General features: G+C 43.0%; 1 protein-coding gene across 1 annotated transcript in view; it reads right to left on the reverse strand.

Annotated features, from left to right (window-relative positions):
- The window catches only part of LOC145202262 (uncharacterized), a 160,941-nt gene that overhangs the window by 97,243 nt on the left and 41,696 nt on the right, over positions 1 to 22,002 (reverse strand). The window contains exons 27-60 of the mRNA XM_090090161.1: positions 21,821 to 21,982; positions 21,534 to 21,698; positions 21,274 to 21,456; positions 19,586 to 20,188; positions 19,285 to 19,464; positions 18,982 to 19,146; positions 18,162 to 18,320; positions 17,838 to 18,017; positions 16,665 to 17,270; positions 15,920 to 16,096; positions 15,603 to 15,764; positions 15,316 to 15,480; positions 15,056 to 15,238; positions 12,533 to 13,135; positions 12,232 to 12,411; positions 11,929 to 12,093; positions 11,109 to 11,267; positions 10,785 to 10,964; positions 9,612 to 10,217; positions 8,867 to 9,043; positions 8,550 to 8,711; positions 8,263 to 8,421; positions 8,003 to 8,185; positions 6,315 to 6,917; positions 6,014 to 6,193; positions 5,711 to 5,875; positions 4,891 to 5,049; positions 4,567 to 4,746; positions 3,394 to 3,999; positions 2,649 to 2,825; positions 2,332 to 2,493; positions 2,045 to 2,203; positions 1,785 to 1,967; positions 97 to 699 (exon numbers count right to left, since the gene is read on the reverse strand). Of these exons, the coding sequence (XP_089946287.1) occupies positions 97 to 699; positions 1,785 to 1,967; positions 2,045 to 2,203; positions 2,332 to 2,493; positions 2,649 to 2,825; positions 3,394 to 3,999; positions 4,567 to 4,746; positions 4,891 to 5,049; positions 5,711 to 5,875; positions 6,014 to 6,193; positions 6,315 to 6,917; positions 8,003 to 8,185; positions 8,263 to 8,421; positions 8,550 to 8,711; positions 8,867 to 9,043; positions 9,612 to 10,217; positions 10,785 to 10,964; positions 11,109 to 11,267; positions 11,929 to 12,093; positions 12,232 to 12,411; positions 12,533 to 13,135; positions 15,056 to 15,238; positions 15,316 to 15,480; positions 15,603 to 15,764; positions 15,920 to 16,096; positions 16,665 to 17,270; positions 17,838 to 18,017; positions 18,162 to 18,320; positions 18,982 to 19,146; positions 19,285 to 19,464; positions 19,586 to 20,188; positions 21,274 to 21,456; positions 21,534 to 21,698; positions 21,821 to 21,982 (8,841 nt within the window). The remainder of the gene's footprint in view (positions 1 to 96; positions 700 to 1,784; positions 1,968 to 2,044; positions 2,204 to 2,331; positions 2,494 to 2,648; positions 2,826 to 3,393; positions 4,000 to 4,566; positions 4,747 to 4,890; positions 5,050 to 5,710; positions 5,876 to 6,013; positions 6,194 to 6,314; positions 6,918 to 8,002; positions 8,186 to 8,262; positions 8,422 to 8,549; positions 8,712 to 8,866; positions 9,044 to 9,611; positions 10,218 to 10,784; positions 10,965 to 11,108; positions 11,268 to 11,928; positions 12,094 to 12,231; positions 12,412 to 12,532; positions 13,136 to 15,055; positions 15,239 to 15,315; positions 15,481 to 15,602; positions 15,765 to 15,919; positions 16,097 to 16,664; positions 17,271 to 17,837; positions 18,018 to 18,161; positions 18,321 to 18,981; positions 19,147 to 19,284; positions 19,465 to 19,585; positions 20,189 to 21,273; positions 21,457 to 21,533; positions 21,699 to 21,820; positions 21,983 to 22,002) is intronic.

The following is a 22,002-nucleotide window of genomic DNA, read 5'->3' on the forward strand; positions in this document are numbered from 1 at the left end:
GTCTATTACAAACAGTTTAGCATGCCTAAGAATAGCGCGTTTCGTTTCACCGTTTTGGCTGCTTTTCGCACATTTTGCAAGGAAGCTTTTACTTACCAACACAGAACTTAGCAAGAACGCCGATGTTTTCAGGCTGCAACTGCAGATCAACGAACGAGTTCACAGCGATGTAAGAAAGACTTTCCGCATTGTTGATGACGTATCTAGACATTCTCTTGATGTCCGAGATGTTTGCGCCAGGACCAATTGCACCTATCCAGAACAGGGCTTCATTTTTCAACATCTCTTCAGTGTTTTTTCTGACTTCTAAATCTTGCTCGACACTTTCCTGACCGTTTGTTAGAAGAATCACGACGGGTTTTACGTTCAACCGCTCGCAGCCCAGATAAGCCTCTCTCGCTCTCAACAGAGCGTCGTTGATTGCTCTTCCGCCATTGATCTTGGGCAAACTGTCAATGAAGGCGGAGAACTGTTCGAAAGTTGAAAGATTTCCGCATGGAGCAGCTATTCTCGCAGATGAGCCGAAGTGTACTACTGCCACCTGGACGTTGTTGTTCTTTCCGAGCTCTGACGCTTCCATGAACTTCTTTACAAATGTTTTCTCTTGCTCCCACAGGTTGTTGTATGGGCTTGATGAAACGCCTGACGAAGAGTCCAGGACCATGATAAAGGTGATGTTGTTGCCAGAACACGAGGTCGCTAAACGCGATATAAAAAGGTAACTACTAAAACAAGTTTGAATTGGAGTTTGAAAACGCAGCTCTAAGGCGAAATACTTATTAGTTATTTTGATCTTATGCAATCCTAAGCTCAGTTACCATTATATCCAACCTGTAAGTCTTGCACTATCTATATTTGACTGTTACACACAAATGTTGAGTTGTAACAAAGGATAACTTGTGTCACACGAATTGTTTGTTACTCCTTCAGCATAAAGACAGAAAATGAATATTAACGAAGTCAAAAATGCATATTTCACGCAAACCGGCCACTCACCTCAATAGCTCTGATGTTAAGCTTCGATAAAAAAAAAAAAAAAAAGGACAGGTGCAAAAGACAGACTGGGTTTACAAGCTCACTGGATGCCATCCAGAAAGTGATTTATATCTTCAGAAGACGCAGTCAGAATTTTAACTCGAATGAGTATTTACAGGTTTCTAAACAAATCTGCGTCTCCGCATCATCAAATCTCGTTGATGTTGTTGACATGTACTAGCTGATATAAATATATTTGAAATAGAGAAAACAAGTGGTAGTTAGAACCGGAAAGCAGAAACTCAAGCTCTTACTCCGAGTTTTAACACTTGTGTTTTTCAGAGAAAACGAGTCGGTAAGAAAAGAAGCATTTATGAATGAGGTTCAAGCAAATCACTCAGAAAAAGGTAGCACGTGCTCACATGAAGAGTCAAGAAAAGGGAAATAAGATTAGCTGCAAAAGAGAGAAAAGCTATAATCTACCACCGCTACGTTGAAGAATGAAGAAAAATTGATTACGTAAGTCATGAAGAACGGAACGTTGTTCAAAGCGTTGTAGAGAAGCGCGTTTCCAAAACCTTTTTTTCAAATATTGATTTATGTCGATAAGGAAAGGACTATAAGTGAACAACCGTAATATACACGTCAGCATGCTTGGCATTGAATTTAAGCGTAAATATCCACCACACGAGATATACTGATGACCGATTAAGTTATACAACTAAGCCTTGCTTGATACTGAATTCTAAACGCAGAAATCGCTACACTTATAACTAACGCCATGTATATTTAACACCAAATGAACTTACGAATTAGACAAGGTTGTACGTTACAAGACTCATACTCAACCATGTTCTCATAGCTGCATTCGTATGTAGAAGAGGCGTTCCGCAAACAGTAGTTACGATTTCGATAGCGCACTGGATTCGTAAACGTTATTCTGCACGATGACGAGCACTCACTCCAAGCTGCCCATTCAGCGATTCTGTAATCTGTTTCATAAAGTAAAACGGTGTTTCAAGTGTCCCTAATCACAATCTGCGATTGCTTAAAACAAGCAACAACTTACCTGGACACGCATCCTGATTGCAGGCCACAGTGTTGACAACTTCAACGTTTTCACAAAGGTTTGCTGGAGAGCATGTTCGCGTTCTCGACTTGATCGGATTTCCTTCGTTGCATGTTTTTGAGCACTCGCCAAAAGATGACCATTGACTCACATTCAGAGCTGAAAATAAAAGTGCAGTGCACGCAACATGTCAAACTAGTTACGGCGACACGGTGCTGAGTTACAACACCAATCGCGTGTAAAACAAAGGAAACGTGCTTTCCTCTGACAACAGCATTTCGACTTACCCGTGCACAAACTAACGGCACATTCGCGGATCTCTGAGTATTGACCGTTGCATGGGCCCAGCACATTGTTGCATGTTCTATAGCGCGATGTGGTGGGAGGGTTGCTTTCAAGTCGGCAACTAGCGGAACACGAACTCCAAGAGCTCCAATCGTCAAAGGAACCTTCAACACAAACACACGCATGTTTTATTGACGTTCGTTACAGCGATTGTATTAACTCCACAAACCTACTAGCTAAACGCTGTTTTGAACGACTTACGTTTTCTAAATTGATTTTTTGCTATTCTAAGACTGCTTTTCACAAATGCGAAACTTACTGCACTGGTAGCTGCAAACTCTTAGTTCAAGTCCGGGGTTTCCTTCAGTTGCGCAATCTTGCTGGACTGCAGAAGTCGTGGGGTTAAGACAGATGCGTTCTCGACTCTGAGTGCCAGTCGCACCGCAAACAACAGAACATCGGCTCCAAGCAGACCACTCAGCCCATTGTCCTTCGACTAAAAAGGGTTTGCATTTGTCAGCGACGTTTGTTGGCATCGCAAAAACAAAGTTGAGCGACGAAGTAGAAACAGCACTCGGAAACACAGATAACTGCAAGCGCTCGGCGGGATTCAAAGCGGCAGCCCGCGGGAAGATTGGAAAGCTGCAGAAACGCGCAATCGAAGCACCTTAGCTCGTCAAGATTCGAGATCGCCACCGCTCGTTCATAACAAAAGCACACGCTTGAGAGCAGGGATCGTAAGACTGCAGACAGGCTCTTGGCAGAAAGCAGAAGCGAGCGTTGAAGACTTTTGTTAAAAAGGCCGGTCTCCGTTCGTTTTTGACGCTCCATATAGGCGCGCTTCAGCGTTTGCTTTCAGCAACCATCTGAGGTTACTTTGATTCGCAGCTGCATTACATTTGCTTGCAAGCTAGCCGATTTCCGCCTAGCTTTCGAACGGAAGCCTAGAAACAGCCTGCGCTCTTAAGCATGCGCCAGCCTGCACCAACACAGAAGCAGGACGAAAACTTCGATAAATAGCCGAAGCTTGCAAAGAAGTTTGCGGCCTGTCTTTTTATACTTACTTTCGCAGACTTGCCCGAGAAGTAGCGGATCATCAGGTCTGATTGCCACTAGGTCCCAAAACCTTTGTGCATGTCTGTAGAATAACTGCTCACTTCCGTTTACTACGTACCTAGACATTCTCATTACGTCAGAGATGTTTACGCGTGAACCCACTGCGCCGATAAAAAGCAACGCTTCGCTTTTCACGAGCTCCTCCAGCTGCAATCTCGCGTCCAAATCGATATTCGTATCCTCTGCCCCGCCTGTCAGATAGATAATGACCGGCATCACGTTCAGCCGTTTGCAACCCATGTACGCCTCTCTGGCTTTTTCGAGCGCGCTCTTTAGTGCCGGTTTGCCGTTTTTCTTATCCAACCTATCGATGAAAGCAAAGAACTGCGCTCTTGTGGTAAGGTTACCACAAGGAGAAGCCACTTCAGCAGCAGCGCCAAAGTTCACTACAGCAACCTGGACGTTTTCATTGCTACCCAGATCAGAGTTTCCAACAAACTCTTTCACAAAGTCTTTTTCTTGACGCCACTGGACATCTCCTAGGCTGGACGTAACCGCAGACGAGGAATCCAATACCATGATCCAACTGATGTTTAAGTTGAAGCAGGACTTATCTAAAAACAGAAAGTGTTACAAAAATAATCTTGATACAACAAGTGATGTTTTGGTGAGCATTTTTAGGCACTTGAGTTGGCGATGATTTTTGCCAGCGCTTCTGTAAAACATTAAACCGAAGCCCATGTTTATTCTCTCCGTAAGAAAGTTTGTTTCGAATGCTCTAAAAGTGATGATCGCTAAAAACACCATGTCGTACCTAGCTGAAACATCAATTTGGTACAAGATAATTTTGAAAATCAAACAAACAGCATTATATCGCCGTTTGTTTGATTTTTTGTTAGTTTTATTGCCATAAAACATAAAAAAGGGCATCAAAGCCATTCAAAACAAAACTAGAAAGCAATTCGCAAGGAGCATAAGAAAAATAAAATAAAGCGTTGCCTCTAATAGCGCATCAAGCGTCTCAACTTGACACGCTAATAGCGGTAAGCTTGCAGCGGCAAAATATAAGAGGAGACAGCGACGGTTTTAACTTAAAAAGAAAACGATTCTTTTGTTGAACACTTGCCGCTTGCTATTTTCTAAAGCTATTTGCTATTTTCAAAGTTAAGATGGTGACTTACATAAAACGCAGTGCTCCACATTGCATGCCTCAACGTTAATCATAACATCACTGCTGCACTGCTGCCAATAATAATAGTAGAGACAATAGCTGCGAGTTCGATAGCGGACAGGTGTTGACCTCGCTGTTTTACAAGATGCTGAGCAACCACTCCACGCTCCCCATTCGGCGAGTCTATACTCTAAATATCAAGAAATTGGCCGCAGCAAATTGATACCTTATATCAGTTAAAAAGAAATCAAATGGGAGAGAATACGATCTTTGCAAGCAAAAGCAGCGCGATTTCCGAACAGCGCGCAGTGTTCCGAAAATGAAGCTAACTAACCTGGACACTGAAACTCTCGGTTGCACGGAACAGCATCAAGTACCTGCGTGCCTTGGCACAAATACGAAGGCCAACAGCTTCGAGTTCGAACGCGAACAGGATTGCTTTGGTTGCATGTTGCAGAGCATTCACCGAAAGGAGTCCATTGGGACAGCTCCACTAAAGCAAAAGTTACATAGCTTTGTTAAGGAGTTTAATACCGGTTCAGAAATAACACGTTAACGGAAAAACGCATCTCTAACAGATTGAGTGAATTTTTCACGCGTTGAGTGAAAAACGCATCTGTTAGAGATGCGATTTTCACTCAACGCGTACATAAACGCACGCAGCGGTTGTCGGATTCTCGAACTCCTATGACTTTTAATGCAGAGCGCATATTTAGCGCAAACTTCATTTTGACGGAGACATCTTTATTCGAAAGGAGCTAGCGTTTAAATGCTGAGCATGTTTGCAATGAGTCCACGCTGCCTTGAGGCGCTGTGTTGCTTGAGAAAGGCTCAACTAGAACTTCCTTTGTTTCTTGGCTGTACTCGTCCGCATATGCACGGATAAGTAGTGCCCCCAACACTGCGTTTTTACACAACAATGCAGCTTTAGAGCTCACGAGAAGGAGATAACAAGCTCTCAAAACAACACTCAGACTAAAGCCAGCGCATGCTTACATCATGAAGTGATCCTTACCTTCTTTTGCATGCTAATGTCAGCCTACAGCTGATGTATGTTTACATGCAGTAGCTACAGCCTGACATTGGCATGTAAAAAAATGCCAATGTCGACTTAAAGCCACTGTTTGTTAAGGAACCATTCTAACACCACTTACACACACACGGCGACTTTGCGGTGCAATCTTGATATTCATAGGAATCACCAGCGCACCAAGAGCTATAGCAGCTGCATTTTCTGCTCCGAGATTGCGTTGCACGTAAGCCCTCCATCCAGCAACTGGCAGAGCAAGTGCTCCATGCACTCCACTCGCTATATGCACCTGTTCAAGTACAAAACTTATATAAGCGGAGTTCTAGCCAGAGTCGCACTTAGAACAAGCACGCTCTTTTAAATTCAGATGCATTTGAAAATGCAACGGCGTTTACGGAATAAACATCAAACCAAACAAAAGCCTTACATGAGTCACTACAAGTTCTCAGCTCCAAATTCGCTACTCTTCCGTCGGACGGGCAGTTATCTTGAAACGATGACCTTGTTGGTGAGAGACACGGACGCGTCCGACTTACGACTCCAACGGTTCCCTTCAAATGTGAACTACAATCGTTCCAGAGCGACCATGAGGCCCACTGTCCGTTGACTGAAATAAACATAAAAGCGCACTAGTCTATTACAAACAGTTTAGCATGCCTAAGAATAGCGCGTTTCGTTTCACCGTTTTGGCTGCTTTTCGCACATTTTGCAAGGAAGCTTTTACTTACCAACACAGAACTTAGCAAGAACGCCGATGTTTTCAGGCTGCAACTGCAGATCAACGAACGAGTTCACAGCGATGTAAGAAAGACTTTCCGCATTGTTGATGACGTATCTAGACATTCTCTTGATGTCCGAGATGTTTGCGCCAGGACCAATTGCACCTATCCAGAACAGGGCTTCATTTTTCAACATCTCTTCAGTGTTTTTTCTGACTTCTAAATCTTGCTCGACACTTTCCTGACCGTTTGTTAGAAGAATCACGACGGGTTTTACGTTCAACCGCTCGCAGCCCAGATAAGCCTCTCTCGCTCTCAACAGAGCGTCGTTGATTGCTCTTCCGCCATTGATCTTGGGCAAACTGTCAATGAAGGCGGAGAACTGTTCGAAAGTTGAAAGATTTCCGCATGGAGCAGCTATTCTCGCAGATGAGCCGAAGTGTACTACTGCCACCTGGACGTTGTTGTTCTTTCCGAGCTCTGACGCTTCCATGAACTTCTTTACAAATGTTTTCTCTTGCTCCCACAGGTTGTTGTATGGGCTTGATGAAACGCCTGACGAAGAGTCCAGGACCATGATAAAGGTGATGTTGTTGCCAGAACACGAGGTCGCTAAACGCGATATAAAAAGGTAACTACTAAAACAAGTTTGAATTGGAGTTTGAAAACGCAGCTCTAAGGCGAAATACTTATTAGTTATTTTGATCTTATGCAATCCTAAGCTCAGTTACCATTATATCCAACCTGTAAGTCTTGCACTATCTATATTTGACTGTTACACACAAATGTTGAGTTGTAACAAAGGATAACTTGTGTCACACGAATTGTTTGTTACTCCTTCAGCATAAAGACAGAAAATGAATATTAACGAAGTCAAAAATGCATATTTCACGCAAACCGGCCACTCACCTCAATAGCTCTGATGTTAAGCTTCGATAAAAAAAAAAAAAAAAAGGACAGGTGCAAAAGACAGACTGGGTTTACAAGCTCACTGGATGCCATCCAGAAAGTGATTTATATCTTCAGAAGACGCAGTCAGAATTTTAACTCGAATGAGTATTTACAGGTTTCTAAACAAATCTGCGTCTCCGCATCATCAAATCTCGTTGATGTTGTTGACATGTACTAGCTGATATAAATATATTTGAAATAGAGAAAACAAGTGGTAGTTAGAACCGGAAAGCAGAAACTCAAGCTCTTACTCCGAGTTTTAACACTTGTGTTTTTCAGAGAAAACGAGTCGGTAAGAAAAGAAGCATTTATGAATGAGGTTCAAGCAAATCACTCAGAAAAAGGTAGCACGTGCTCACATGAAGAGTCAAGAAAAGGGAAATAAGATTAGCTGCAAAAGAGAGAAAAGCTATAATCTACCACCGCTACGTTGAAGAATGAAGAAAAATTGATTACGTAAGTCATGAAGAACGGAACGTTGTTCAAAGCGTTGTAGAGAAGCGCGTTTCCAAAACCTTTTTTTCAAATATTGATTTATGTCGATAAGGAAAGGACTATAAGTGAACAACCGTAATATACACGTCAGCATGCTTGGCATTGAATTTAAGCGTAAATATCCACCACACGAGATATACTGATGACCGATTAAGTTATACAACTAAGCCTTGCTTGATACTGAATTCTAAACGCAGAAATCGCTACACTTATAACTAACGCCATGTATATTTAACACCAAATGAACTTACGAATTAGACAAGGTTGTACGTTACAAGACTCATACTCAACCATGTTCTCATAGCTGCATTCGTATGTAGAAGAGGCGTTCCGCAAACAGTAGTTACGATTTCGATAGCGCACTGGATTCGTAAACGTTATTCTGCACGATGACGAGCACTCACTCCAAGCTGCCCATTCAGCGATTCTGTAATCTGTTTCATAAAGTAAAACGGTGTTTCAAGTGTCCCTAATCACAATCTGCGATTGCTTAAAACAAGCAACAACTTACCTGGACACGCATCCTGATTGCAGGCCACAGTGTTGACAACTTCAACGTTTTCACAAAGGTTTGCTGGAGAGCATGTTCGCGTTCTCGACTTGATCGGATTTCCTTCGTTGCATGTTTTTGAGCACTCGCCAAAAGATGACCATTGACTCACATTCAGAGCTGAAAATAAAAGTGCAGTGCACGCAACATGTCAAACTAGTTACGGCGACACGGTGCTGAGTTACAACACCAATCGCGTGTAAAACAAAGGAAACGTGCTTTCCTCTGACAACAGCATTTCGACTTACCCGTGCACAAACTAACGGCACATTCGCGGATCTCTGAGTATTGACCGTTGCATGGGCCCAGCACATTGTTGCATGTTCTATAGCGCGATGTGGTGGGAGGGTTGCTTTCAAGTCGGCAACTAGCGGAACACGAACTCCAAGAGCTCCAATCGTCAAAGGAACCTTCAACACAAACACACGCATGTTTTATTGACGTTCGTTACAGCGATTGTATTAACTCCACAAACCTACTAGCTAAACGCTGTTTTGAACGACTTACGTTTTCTAAATTGATTTTTTGCTATTCTAAGACTGCTTTTCACAAATGCGAAACTTACTGCACTGGTAGCTGCAAACTCTTAGTTCAAGTCCGGGGTTTCCTTCAGTTGCGCAATCTTGCTGGACTGCAGAAGTCGTGGGGTTAAGACAGATGCGTTCTCGACTCTGAGTGCCAGTCGCACCGCAAACAACAGAACATCGGCTCCAAGCAGACCACTCAGCCCATTGTCCTTCGACTAAAAAGGGTTTGCATTTGTCAGCGACGTTTGTTGGCATCGCAAAAACAAAGTTGAGCGACGAAGTAGAAACAGCACTCGGAAACACAGATAACTGCAAGCGCTCGGCGGGATTCAAAGCGGCAGCCCGCGGGAAGATTGGAAAGCTGCAGAAACGCGCAATCGAAGCACCTTAGCTCGTCAAGATTCGAGATCGCCACCGCTCGTTCATAACAAAAGCACACGCTTGAGAGCAGGGATCGTAAGACTGCAGACAGGCTCTTGGCAGAAAGCAGAAGCGAGCGTTGAAGACTTTTGTTAAAAAGGCCGGTCTCCGTTCGTTTTTGACGCTCCATATAGGCGCGCTTCAGCGTTTGCTTTCAGCAACCATCTGAGGTTACTTTGATTCGCAGCTGCATTACATTTGCTTGCAAGCTAGCCGATTTCCGCCTAGCTTTCGAACGGAAGCCTAGAAACAGCCTGCGCTCTTAAGCATGCGCCAGCCTGCACCAACACAGAAGCAGGACGAAAACTTCGATAAATAGCCGAAGCTTGCAAAGAAGTTTGCGGCCTGTCTTTTTATACTTACTTTCGCAGACTTGCCCGAGAAGTAGCGGATCATCAGGTCTGATTGCCACTAGGTCCCAAAACCTTTGTGCATGTCTGTAGAATAACTGCTCACTTCCGTTTACTACGTACCTAGACATTCTCATTACGTCAGAGATGTTTACGCGTGAACCCACTGCGCCGATAAAAAGCAACGCTTCGCTTTTCACGAGCTCCTCCAGCTGCAATCTCGCGTCCAAATCGATATTCGTATCCTCTGCCCCGCCTGTCAGATAGATAATGACCGGCATCACGTTCAGCCGTTTGCAACCCATGTACGCCTCTCTGGCTTTTTCGAGCGCGCTCTTTAGTGCCGGTTTGCCGTTTTTCTTATCCAACCTATCGATGAAAGCAAAGAACTGCGCTCTTGTGGTAAGGTTACCACAAGGAGAAGCCACTTCAGCAGCAGCGCCAAAGTTCACTACAGCAACCTGGACGTTTTCATTGCTACCCAGATCAGAGTTTCCAACAAACTCTTTCACAAAGTCTTTTTCTTGACGCCACTGGACATCTCCTAGGCTGGACGTAACCGCAGACGAGGAATCCAATACCATGATCCAACTGATGTTTAAGTTGAAGCAGGACTTATCTAAAAACAGAAAGTGTTACAAAAATAATCTTGATACAACAAGTGATGTTTTGGTGAGCATTTTTAGGCACTTGAGTTGGCGATGATTTTTGCCAGCGCTTCTGTAAAACATTAAACCGAAGCCCATGTTTATTCTCTCCGTAAGAAAGTTTGTTTCGAATGCTCTAAAAGTGATGATCGCTAAAAACACCATGTCGTACCTAGCTGAAACATCAATTTGGTACAAGATAATTTTGAAAATCAAACAAACAGCATTATATCGCCGTTTGTTTGATTTTTTGTTAGTTTTATTGCCATAAAACATAAAAAAGGGCATCAAAGCCATTCAAAACAAAACTAGAAAGCAATTCGCAAGGAGCATAAGAAAAATAAAATAAAGCGTTGCCTCTAATAGCGCATCAAGCGTCTCAACTTGACACGCTAATAGCGGTAAGCTTGCAGCGGCGAAATATAAGAGGAGACAGCGACGGTTTTAACTTAAAAAGAAAACGATTCTTTTGTTGAACACTTGCCGCTTGCTATTTTCTAAAGCTATTTGCTATTTTCAAAGTTAAGATGGTGACTTACCTAAAACGCAGTGCTCCACATTGCATGCCTCAACGTTAATCATAACATCACTGCTGCACTGCTGCCAATAATAATAGTAGAGACAATAGCTGCGAGTTCGATAGCGGACAGGTGTTGACCTCGCTGTTTTACAAGATGCTGAGCAACCACTCCACGCTCCCCATTCGGCGAGTCTATACTCTAAATATCAAGAAATTGGCCGCAGCAAATTGATACCTTATATCAGTTAAAAAGAAATCAAATGGGAGAGAATACGATCTTTGCAAGCAAAAGCAGCGCGATTTCCGAACAGCGCGCAGTGTTCCGAAAATGAAGCTAACTAACCTGGACACTGAAACTCTCGGTTGCACGGAACAGCATCAAGTACCTGCGTGCCTTGGCACAAATACGAAGGCCAACAGCTTCGAGTTCGAACGCGAACAGGATTGCTTTGGTTGCATGTTGCAGAGCATTCACCGAAAGGAGTCCATTGGGACAGCTCCACTAAAGCAAAAGTTACATAGCTTTGTTAAGGAGTTTAATACCGGTTCAGAAATAACACGTTAACGGAAAAACGCATCTCTAACAGATTGAGTGAATTTTTCACGCGTTGAGTGAAAAACGCATCTGTTAGAGATGCGATTTTCACTCAACGCGTACATAAACGCACGCAGCGGTTGTCGGATTCTCGAACTCCTATGACTTTTAATGCAGAGCGCATATTTAGCGCAAACTTCATTTTGACGGAGACATCTTTATTCGAAAGGAGCTAGCGTTTAAATGCTGAGCATGTTTGCAATGAGTCCACGCTGCCTTGAGGCGCTGTGTTGCTTGAGAAAGGCTCAACTAGAACTTCCTTTGTTTCTTGGCTGTACTCGTCCGCATATGCACGGATAAGTAGTGCCCCCAACACTGCGTTTTTACACAACAATGCAGCTTTAGAGCTCACGAGAAGGAGATAACAAGCTCTCAAAACAACACTCAGACTAAAGCCAGCGCATGCTTACATCATGAAGTGATCCTTACCTTCTTTTGCATGCTAATGTCAGCCTACAGCTGATGTATGTTTACATGCAGTAGCTACAGCCTGACATTGGCATGTAAAAAAATGCCAATGTCGACTTAAAGCCACTGTTTGTTAAGGAACCATTCTAACACCACTTACACACACACGGCGACTTTGCGGTGCAATCTTGATATTCATAGGAATCACCAGCGCACCAAGAGCTATAGCAGCTGCATTTTCTGCTCCGAGATTGCGTTGCACGTAAGCCCTCCATCCAGCAACTGGCAGAGCAAGTGCTCCATGCACTCCACTCGCTATATGCACCTGTTCAAGTACAAAACTTATATAAGCGGAGTTCTAGCCAGAGTCGCACTTAGAACAAGCACGCTCTTTTAAATTCAGATGCATTTGAAAATGCAACGGCGTTTACGGAATAAACATCAAACCAAACAAAAGCCTTACATGAGTCACTACAAGTTCTCAGCTCCAAATTCGCTACTCTTCCGTCGGACGGGCAGTTATCTTGAAACGATGACCTTGTTGGTGAGAGACACGGACGCGTCCGACTTACGACTCCAACGGTTCCCTTCAAATGTGAACTACAATCGTTCCAGAGCGACCATGAGGCCCACTGTCCGTTGACTGAAATAAACATAAAAGCGCACTAGTCTATTACAAACAGTTTAGCATGCCTAAGAATAGCGCGTTTCGTTTCACCGTTTTGGCTGCTTTTCGCACATTTTGCAAGGAAGCTTTTACTTACCAACACAGAACTTAGCAAGAACGCCGATGTTTTCAGGCTGCAACTGCAGATCAACGAACGAGTTCACAGCGATGTAAGAAAGACTTTCCGCATTGTTGATGACGTATCTAGACATTCTCTTGATGTCCGAGATGTTTGCGCCAGGACCAATTGCACCTATCCAGAACAGGGCTTCATTTTTCAACATCTCTTCAGTGTTTTTTCTGACTTCTAAATCTTGCTCGACACTTTCCTGACCGTTTGTTAGAAGAATCACGACGGGTTTTACGTTCAACCGCTCGCAGCCCAGATAAGCCTCTCTCGCTCTCAACAGAGCGTCGTTGATTGCTCTTCCGCCATTGATCTTGGGCAAACTGTCAATGAAGGCGGAGAACTGTTCGAAAGTTGAAAGATTTCCGCATGGAGCAGCTATTCTCGCAGATGAGCCGAAGTGTACTACTGCCACCTGGACGTTGTTGTTCTTTCCGAGCTGTGACACTTCCATGAACCTTTTTACAAGTCGTTTCTCTTGCTCCCAGAGATCATTGTATGGGCTTGACGAAACGCCTGACGAAGAGTCGAGGACCATGATTAAACTGATGTTTAAACCAGAACAAGAGGTTGCTAAATGCAATAAACAAATGTACTTAGTAAAACTTATTTTTATTTCTGTTTATAAATGCATTATTTGCGTGAAATGCCATACAGTTATTTAGATTGTTTGCAAGCTGAAGTTGAGTTACCATTATCTAAGACGTACTGATTGTAAAATAACTAAATTTGACCGCTACACGCAAACGTAAAGTTATAATATATCCTTAACCGCTTTATTTGCCAGGTTCTTTCTTTTTTAGCATTTAAACAGGGAAAACGAACATTAACGACAAAAATAAATCCGTTTTGACTCGCTGCTAGCAACTCATCTCGTTAGTGCAAATGTTGACGCTTCGAAAATACAAAGACTGTTGAAACGGACAGACTTGTTTTATTGGTGCTCCATTAGCTAGGCATGATGGATCTTAAGGTTGCGTTAGACGCATTGGATTTCCGAAATGTAAACCGCAATAGAACGCGTGAATGTGGACAGGTAGTTCAAATATACCTGTATTACTGCATCATCAGATACATTACACGTTGTTGGCATATCAGATGATGAGTTTTTAGATAAATTAAGGAAACAACTAGAAGTAAGTATCAGTGAAAAGAAGGTCCCGCTCTTAGCAATAGTTTTAACACATGTTTTTGACAGAACTAAGGTCAGAGCCAGTCATCAAGCGTTTATGAATGGGGTTACAGTAAAACGTCTAGGTGTAGCATTCACCTCCTTAGCATATAGCCGCGGGGTGGTAAAACTACAAAGCACTAAACATATGCAGTAAATGGCTGCCTTTATATTGGAGTCATATTCACCAAGCAGAAGATTAACAATTAACTGGGATGACAAACTTAATTTGGATCTCGCTACATAAAATCACATTTGTTTTTAGAAGCGAGAAAATAAGATTAGCTACTGAATTGAGAATAGCTATCAATTTCCACCGGTAAGTTCAAGTAACAAGCAGCCTCTGATTACGTAAGTTTTGAAGAATGGAACGTTGCCCAAAGCTTCGTTGAGATGTGCGTTAACACGACATTGGTAAAGCGAACCAAGCGTGTTTTCTAGCGGAGTCCATGCTTGAGAGAACAATTTTTTGGCTGACTTGCATTATGGAAACTTTTGAGGTGTTGAAAGGGTTGAAAAAAGTGCATTTCTATCAGTTTTGCTTTCAGTTATAATTGGACCTGATTTATTTTCTTTTGTTCCGAACGTGACAAGTCAGCACATATTGCATTAATCCCCCAGTCATTGATTAGATTGCAAACAAAAAATGCAACGTGGGCTATATCGCCCACACAAGTGAGACGTAATAGCTTTCGAAGATTTATGCAGTTTTACTACAACAGTTTATATACATAACTGGCTAATTGCACGATTTGCGTTATTTACTCAAAGCACGCATATCTTCCTATTTATAAACCTCTTACAATCCCATGAACTTAAAAAGCCACAGAGAAGAAAGTGCTGAGACATATATGGTAACTGGCAGATGAGAAATGTCAAATCTTCGTTGCATTAGTAGATAAGCTGAAGAATGCAGATTCTACTTTCAAATTAGGTTATTTGGTATTGAATGCTGTCAGTTTCGCTGAAAAACTGATTACTATAAAGGTAGTTTAGCATCAGTTAAGTAAAATGTGCTTCTTTTTTTTATAAACTAGCAGCATTCAATCGAATGCAACTACAAAGAACAGAAGCACATTGCTTATAAAACCTATTTTTGTAAATCTACTTAGCGTCTTTTAATGTAAGTGCTATAACTCAACGAGAAAAATATACGCGTCAGCATGCTTGGCATTGAATTTAAGCGTAAATATCCACCACACGAGATATACTGATGACCGATTAAGTTATACAACTAAGCCTTGCTTGATACTGAATTCTAAACGCAGAAATCGCTACACTTATAACTAACGCCATGTATATTTAACACCAAATGAACTTACGAATTAGACAAGGTTGTACGTTACAAGACTCATACTCAACCATGTTCTCATAGCTGCATTCGTATGTAGAAGAGGCGTTCCGCAAACAGTAGTTACGATTTCGATAGCGCACTGGATTCGTAAACGTTATTCTGCACGATGACGAGCACTCACTCCAAGCTGCCCATTCAGCGATTCTGTAATCTGTTTCATAAAGTAAAACGGTGTTTCAAGTGTCCCTAATCACAATCTGCGATTGCTTAAAACAAGCAACAACTTACCTGGACAAGCGTACTTATCGCAGGCTATATTACTGATAACTTCAACGTTTTTACAAAGGTTTGCTGGAGAGCATGTTCGCGTTCTCGACTTGATCGGATTTCCTTCGTTGCATGTTTTTGAGCACTCGCCAAAAGATGACCATTGACTCACATTCAGAGCTGAATCTAAAAGAGCAGTGCACGCAACATGTCAAACTAGTTACGGCGACACGGTGCTGAGTTACAACACCAATCGCGTGTAAAACAAAGGAAACGTGCTTTCCTCTGACAACAGCATTTCGACTTACCCGTGCACAAACTAACGGCACATTCGCGGATCTCTGAGTATTGACCGTTGCATGGGCCCAGCACATTGTTGCATGTTCTATAGCGCGATGTGGTGGGAGGGTTGCTTTCAAGTCGGCAACTAGCGGAACACGAACTCCAAGAGCTCCAATCGTCAAAGGAACCTTCAACACAAACACACGCATGTTTTATTGACGTTCGTTACAGCGATTGTATTAACTCCACAAACCTACTAGCTAAACGCTGTTTTGAACGACTTACGTTTTCTAAATTGATTTTTTGCTATTCTAAGACTGCTTTTCACAAATGCGAAACTTACTGCACTGGTAGCTGCAAACTCTTAGTTCAAGTCCGGGGTTTCCTTCAGTTGCGCAATCTTGCTGGACTGCAGAAGTCGTGGGGTTAAGACAGATGCGTTCTCGACTCTGAGTGCCAGTCGCACCGCAAACAACAGAACATCGGCTCCAAGCAGACCACTCAGCCCATTGTCCTTCGACTAAAAAGGGTTTGCATTTGTCAGCGACGTTTGTTGGCATCGCAAAAACAAAGTTGAGCGACGAAGTAGAAACAGCACTCGGAAACACAGATAACTGCAAGCGCTCGGCGGGATTCAAAGCGGCAGCCCGCGGGAAGATTGGAAAGCTGCAGAAACGCGCAATCGAAGCACCTTAGCTCGTCAAGATTCGAGATCGCCACCGCTCGTTCATAACAAAAGCACACGCTTGAGAGCAGGGATCGTAAGACTGCAGACAGGCTCTTGGCAGAAAGCAGAAGCGAGCGTTGAAGACTTTTGTTAAAAAGGCCGGTCTCCGTTCGTTTTTGACGCTCCATATAGGCGCGCTTCAGCGTTTGCTTTCAGCAACCATCTGAGGTTACTTTGATTCGCAGCTGCATTACATTTGCTTGCAAGCTAGCCGATTTCCGCCTAGCTTTCGAACGGAAGCCTAGAAACAGCCTGCGCTCTTAAGCATGCGCCAGCCTGCACCAACACAGAAGCAGGACGAAAACTTCGATAAATAGCCGAAGCTTGCAAAGAAGTTTGCGGCCTGTCTTTTTATACTTACTTTCGCAGACTTGCCCGAGAAGTAGCGGATCATCAGGTCTGATTGCCACTAGGTCCCAAAACCTTTGTGCATGTCTGTAGAATAACTGCTCACTTCCGTTTACTACGTACCTAGACATTCTCATTACGTCAGAGATGTTTACGCGTGAACCCACTGCGCCGATAAAAAGCAACGCTTCGCTTTTCACGAGCTCCTCCAGCTGCAATCTCGCGTCCAAATCGATATTCGTATCCTCTGCCCCGCCTGTCAGATAGATAATGACCGGCATCACGTTCAGCCGTTTGCAACCCATGTACGCCTCTCTGGCTTTTTCGAGCGCGCTCTTTAGTGCCGGTTTGCCGTTTTTCTTATCCAACCTATCGATGAAAGCAAAGAACTGCGCTCTTGTGGTAAGGTTACCACAAGGAGAAGCCACTTCAGCAGCAGCGCCAAAGTTCACTACAGCAACCTGGACGTTTTCATTGCTACCCAGATCAGAGTTTCCAACAAACTCTTTCACAAAGTCTTTTTCTTGACGCCACTGCACATCTCCTGTGCTGGACGTGACCGCAGACGAGGAATCCAATACCATGATCCAACTGATGTTTAAGTTGAAGCAGGACTTATCTAAAAACAGAAAGTGTTACAAAAATAATCTTGATACAACAAGTGATGTTTTGGTGAGCATTTTTAGGCACTTGAGTTGGCGATGATTTTTGCCAGCGCTTCTGTAAAACATTAAACCGAAGCCCATGTTTATTCTCTCCGTAAGAAAGTTTGTTTCGAATGCTCTAAAAGTGATGATCGCTAAAAACACCATGTCGTACCTAGCTGAAACATCAATTTGGTACAAGATAATTTTGAAAATCAAACAAACAGCATTATATCGCCGTTTGTTTGATTTTTTGTTAGTTTTATTGCCATAAAACATAAAAAAGGGCATCAAAGCCATTCAAAACAAAACTAGAAAGCAATTCGCAAGGAGCATAAGAAAAATAAAATAAAGCGTTGCCTCTAATAGCGCATCAAGCGTCTCAACTTGACACGCTAATAGCGGTAAGCTTGCAGCGGCAAAATATAAGAGGAGACAGCGACGGTTTTAACTTAAAAAGAAAACGATTCTTTTGTTGAACACTTGCCGCTTGCTATTTTCTAAAGCTATTTGCTATTTTCAAAGTTAAGATGGTGACTTACATAAAACGCAGTGCTCCACATTGCATGCCTCAACGTTAATCATAACATCACTGCTGCACTGCTGCCAATAATAATAGTAGAGACAATAGCTGCGAGTTCGATAGCGGACAGGTGTTGACCTCGCTGTTTTACAAGATGCTGAGCAACCACTCCACGCTCCCCATTCGGCGAGTCTATACTCTAAATATCAAGAAATTGGCCGCAGCAAATTGATACCTTATATCAGTTAAAAAGAAATCAAATGGGAGAGAATACGATCTTTGCAAGCAAAAGCAGCGCGATTTCCGAACAGCGCGCAGTGTTCCGAAAATGAAGCTAACTAACCTGGACACTGAAACTCTCGGTTGCACGGAACAGCATCAAGTACCTGCGTGCCTTGGCACAAATACGAAGGCCAACAGCTTCGAGTTCGAACGCGAACAGGATTGCTTTGGTTGCATGTTGCAGAGCATTCACCGAAAGGAGTCCATTGGGACAGCTCCACTAAAGCAAAAGTTACATAGCTTTGTTAAGGAGTTTAATACCGGTTCAGAAATAACACGTTAACGGAAAAACGCATCTCTAACAGATTGAGTGAATTTTTCACGCGTTGAGTGAAAAACGCATCTGTTAGAGATGCGATTTTCACTCAACGCGTACATAAACGCACGCAGCGGTTGTCGGATTCTCGAACTCCTATGACTTTTAATGCAGAGCGCATATTTAGCGCAAACTTCATTTTGACGGAGACATCTTTATTCGAAAGGAGCTAGCGTTTAAATGCTGAGCATGTTTGCAATGAGTCCACGCTGCCTTGAGGCGCTGTGTTGCTTGAGAAAGGCTCAACTAGAACCTCCTTTGTTTCTTGGCTGTACTCGTCCGCATATGCACGGATAAGTAGTGCCCCCAACACTGCGTTTTTACACAACAATGCAGCTTTAGAGCTCACGAGAAGGAGATAACAAGCTCTCAAAACAACACTCAGACTAAAGCCAGCGCATGCTTACATCATGAAGTGATCCTTACCTTCTTTTGCATGCTAATGTCAGCCTACAGCTGATGTATGTTTACATGCAGTAGCTACAGCCTGACATTGGCATGTAAAAAAATGCCAATGTCGACTTAAAGCCACTGTTTGTTAAGGAACCATTCTAACACCACTTACACACACACGGCGACTTTGCGGTGCAATCTTGATATTCATAGGAATCACCAGCGCACCAAGAGCTATAGCAGCTGCATTTTCTGCTCCGAGATTGCGTTGCACGTAAGCCCTCCATCCAGCAACTGGCAGAGCAAGTGCTCCATGCACTCCACTCGCTATATGCACCTGTTCAAGTACAAAACTTATATAAGCGGAGTTCTAGCCAGAGTCGCACTTAGAACAAGCACGCTCTTTTAAATTCAGATGCATTTGAAAATGCAACGGCGTTTACGGAATAAACATCAAACCAAACAAAAGCCTTACATGAGTCACTACAAGTTCTCAGCTCCAAATTCGCTACTCTTCCGTCGGACGGGCAGTTATCTTGAAACGATGACCTTGTTGGTGAGAGACACGGACGCGTCCGACTTACGACTCCAACGGTTCCCTTCAAATGTGAACTACAATCGTTCCAGAGCGACCATGAGGCCCACTGTCCGTTGACTGAAATAAACATAAAAGCGCACTAGTCTATTACAAACAGTTTAGCATGCCTAAGAATAGCGCGTTTCGTTTCACCGTTTTGGCTGCTTTTCGCACATTTTGCAAGGAAGCTTTTACTTACCAACACAGAACTTAGCAAGAACGCCGATGTTTTCAGGCTGCAACTGCAGATCAACGAACGAGTTCACAGCGATGTAAGAAAGACTTTCCGCATTGTTGATGACGTATCTAGACATTCTCTTGATGTCCGAGATGTTTGCGCCAGGACCAATTGCACCTATCCAGAACAGGGCTTCATTTTTCAACATCTCTTCAGTGTTTTTTCTGACTTCTAAATCTTGCTCGACACTTTCCTGACCGTTTGTTAGAAGAATCACGACGGGTTTTACGTTCAACCGCTCGCAGCCCAGATAAGCCTCTCTCGCTCTCAACAGAGCGTCGTTGATTGCTCTTCCGCCATTGATCTTGGGCAAACTGTCAATGAAGGCGGAGAACTGTTCGAAAGTTGAAAGATTTCCGCATGGAGCAGCTATTCTCGCAGATGAGCCGAAGTGTACTACTGCCACCTGGACGTTGTTGTTCTTTCCGAGCTCTGACGCTTCCATGAACTTCTTTACAAATGTTTTCTCTTGCTCCCACAGGTTGTTGTATGGGCTTGATGAAACGCCTGACGAAGAGTCCAGGACCATGATAAAGGTGATGTTGTTGCCAGAACACGAGGTCGCTAAACGCGATATAAAAAGGTAACTACTAAAACAAGTTTGAATTGGAGTTTGAAAACGCAGCTCTAAGGCGAAATACTTATTAGTTATTTTGATCTTATGCAATCCTAAGCTCAGTTACCATTATATCCAACCTGTAAGTCTTGCACTATCTATATTTGACTGTTACACACAAATGTTGAGTTGTAACAAAGGATAACTTGTGTCACACGAATTGTTTGTTACTCCTTCAGCATAAAGACAGAAAATGAATATTAACGAAGTCAAAAATGCATATTTCACGCAAACCGGCCACTCACCTCAATAGCTCTGATGTTAAGCTTCGATAAAAAAAAAAAAAAAAAGGACAGGTGCAAAAGACAGACTGGGTTTACAAGCTCACTGGATGCCATCCAGAAAGTGATTTATATCTTCAGAAGACGCAGTCAGAATTTTAACTCGAATGAGTATTTACAGGTTTCTAAACAAATCTGCGTCTCCGCATCATCAAATCTCGTTGATGTTGTTGACATGTACTAGCTGATATAAATATATTTGAAATAGAGAAAACAAGTGGTAGTTAGAACCGGAAAGCAGAAACTCAAGCTCTTACTCCGAGTTTTAACACTTGTGTTTTTCAGAGAAAACGAGTCGGTAAGAAAAGAAGCATTTATGAATGAGGTTCAAGCAAATCACTCAGAAAAAGGTAGCACGTGCTCACATGAAGAGTCAAGAAAAGGGAAATAAGATTAGCTGCAAAAGAGAGAAAAGCTATAATCTACCACCGCTACGTTGAAGAATGAAGAAAAATTGATTACGTAAGTCATGAAGAACGGAACGTTGTTCAAAGCGTTGTAGAGAAGCGCGTTTCCAAAACCTTTTTTTCAAATATTGATTTATGTCGATAAGGAAAGGACTATAAGTGAACAACCGTAATATACACGTCAGCATGCTTGGCATTGAATTTAAGCGTAAATATCCACCACACGAGATATACTGATGACCGATTAAGTTATACAACTAAGCCTTGCTTGATACTGAATTCTAAACGCAGAAATCGCTACACTTATAACTAACGCCATGTATATTTAACACCAAATGAACTTACGAATTAGACAAGGTTGTACGTTACAAGACTCATACTCAACCATGTTCTCATAGCTGCATTCGTATGTAGAAGAGGCGTTCCGCAAACAGTAGTTACGATTTCGATAGCGCACTGGATTCGTAAACGTTATTCTGCACGATGACGAGCACTCACTCCAAGCTGCCCATTCAGCGATTCTGTAATCTGTTTCATAAAGTAAAACGGTGTTTCAAGTGTCCCTAATCACAATCTGCGATTGCTTAAAACAAGCAACAACTTACCTGGACACGCATCCTGATTGCAGGCCACAGTGTTGACAACTTCAACGTTTTCACAAAGGTTTGCTGGAGAGCATGTTCGCGTTCTCGACTTGATCGGATTTCCTTCGTTGCATGTTTTTGAGCACTCGCCAAAAGATGACCATTGACTCACATTCAGAGCTGAATCTAAAAGAGCAGTGCACGCAACATGTCAAACTAGTTACGGCGACACGGTGCTGAGTTACAACACCAATCGCGTGTAAAACAAAGGAAACGTGCTTTCCTCTGACAACAGCATTTCGACTTACCCGTGCACAAACTAACGGCACATTCGCGGATCTCTGAGTATTGACCGTTGCATGGGCCCAGCACATTGTTGCATGTTCTATAGCGCGATGTGGTGGGAGGGTTGCTTTCAAGTCGGCAACTAGCGGAACACGAACTCCAAGAGCTCCAATCGTCAAAGGAACCTTCAACACAAACACACGCA

The sequence above is a fragment of the Hydra viridissima genome, unplaced genomic scaffold, assembly GCF_058129835.1.
Source record: "Hydra viridissima isolate aposymbiotic clone 2 unplaced genomic scaffold, HvirCarnegie_v1 scaffold_6, whole genome shotgun sequence".
Taxonomy (NCBI): domain Eukaryota; kingdom Metazoa; phylum Cnidaria; class Hydrozoa; order Anthoathecata; family Hydridae; genus Hydra; species Hydra viridissima.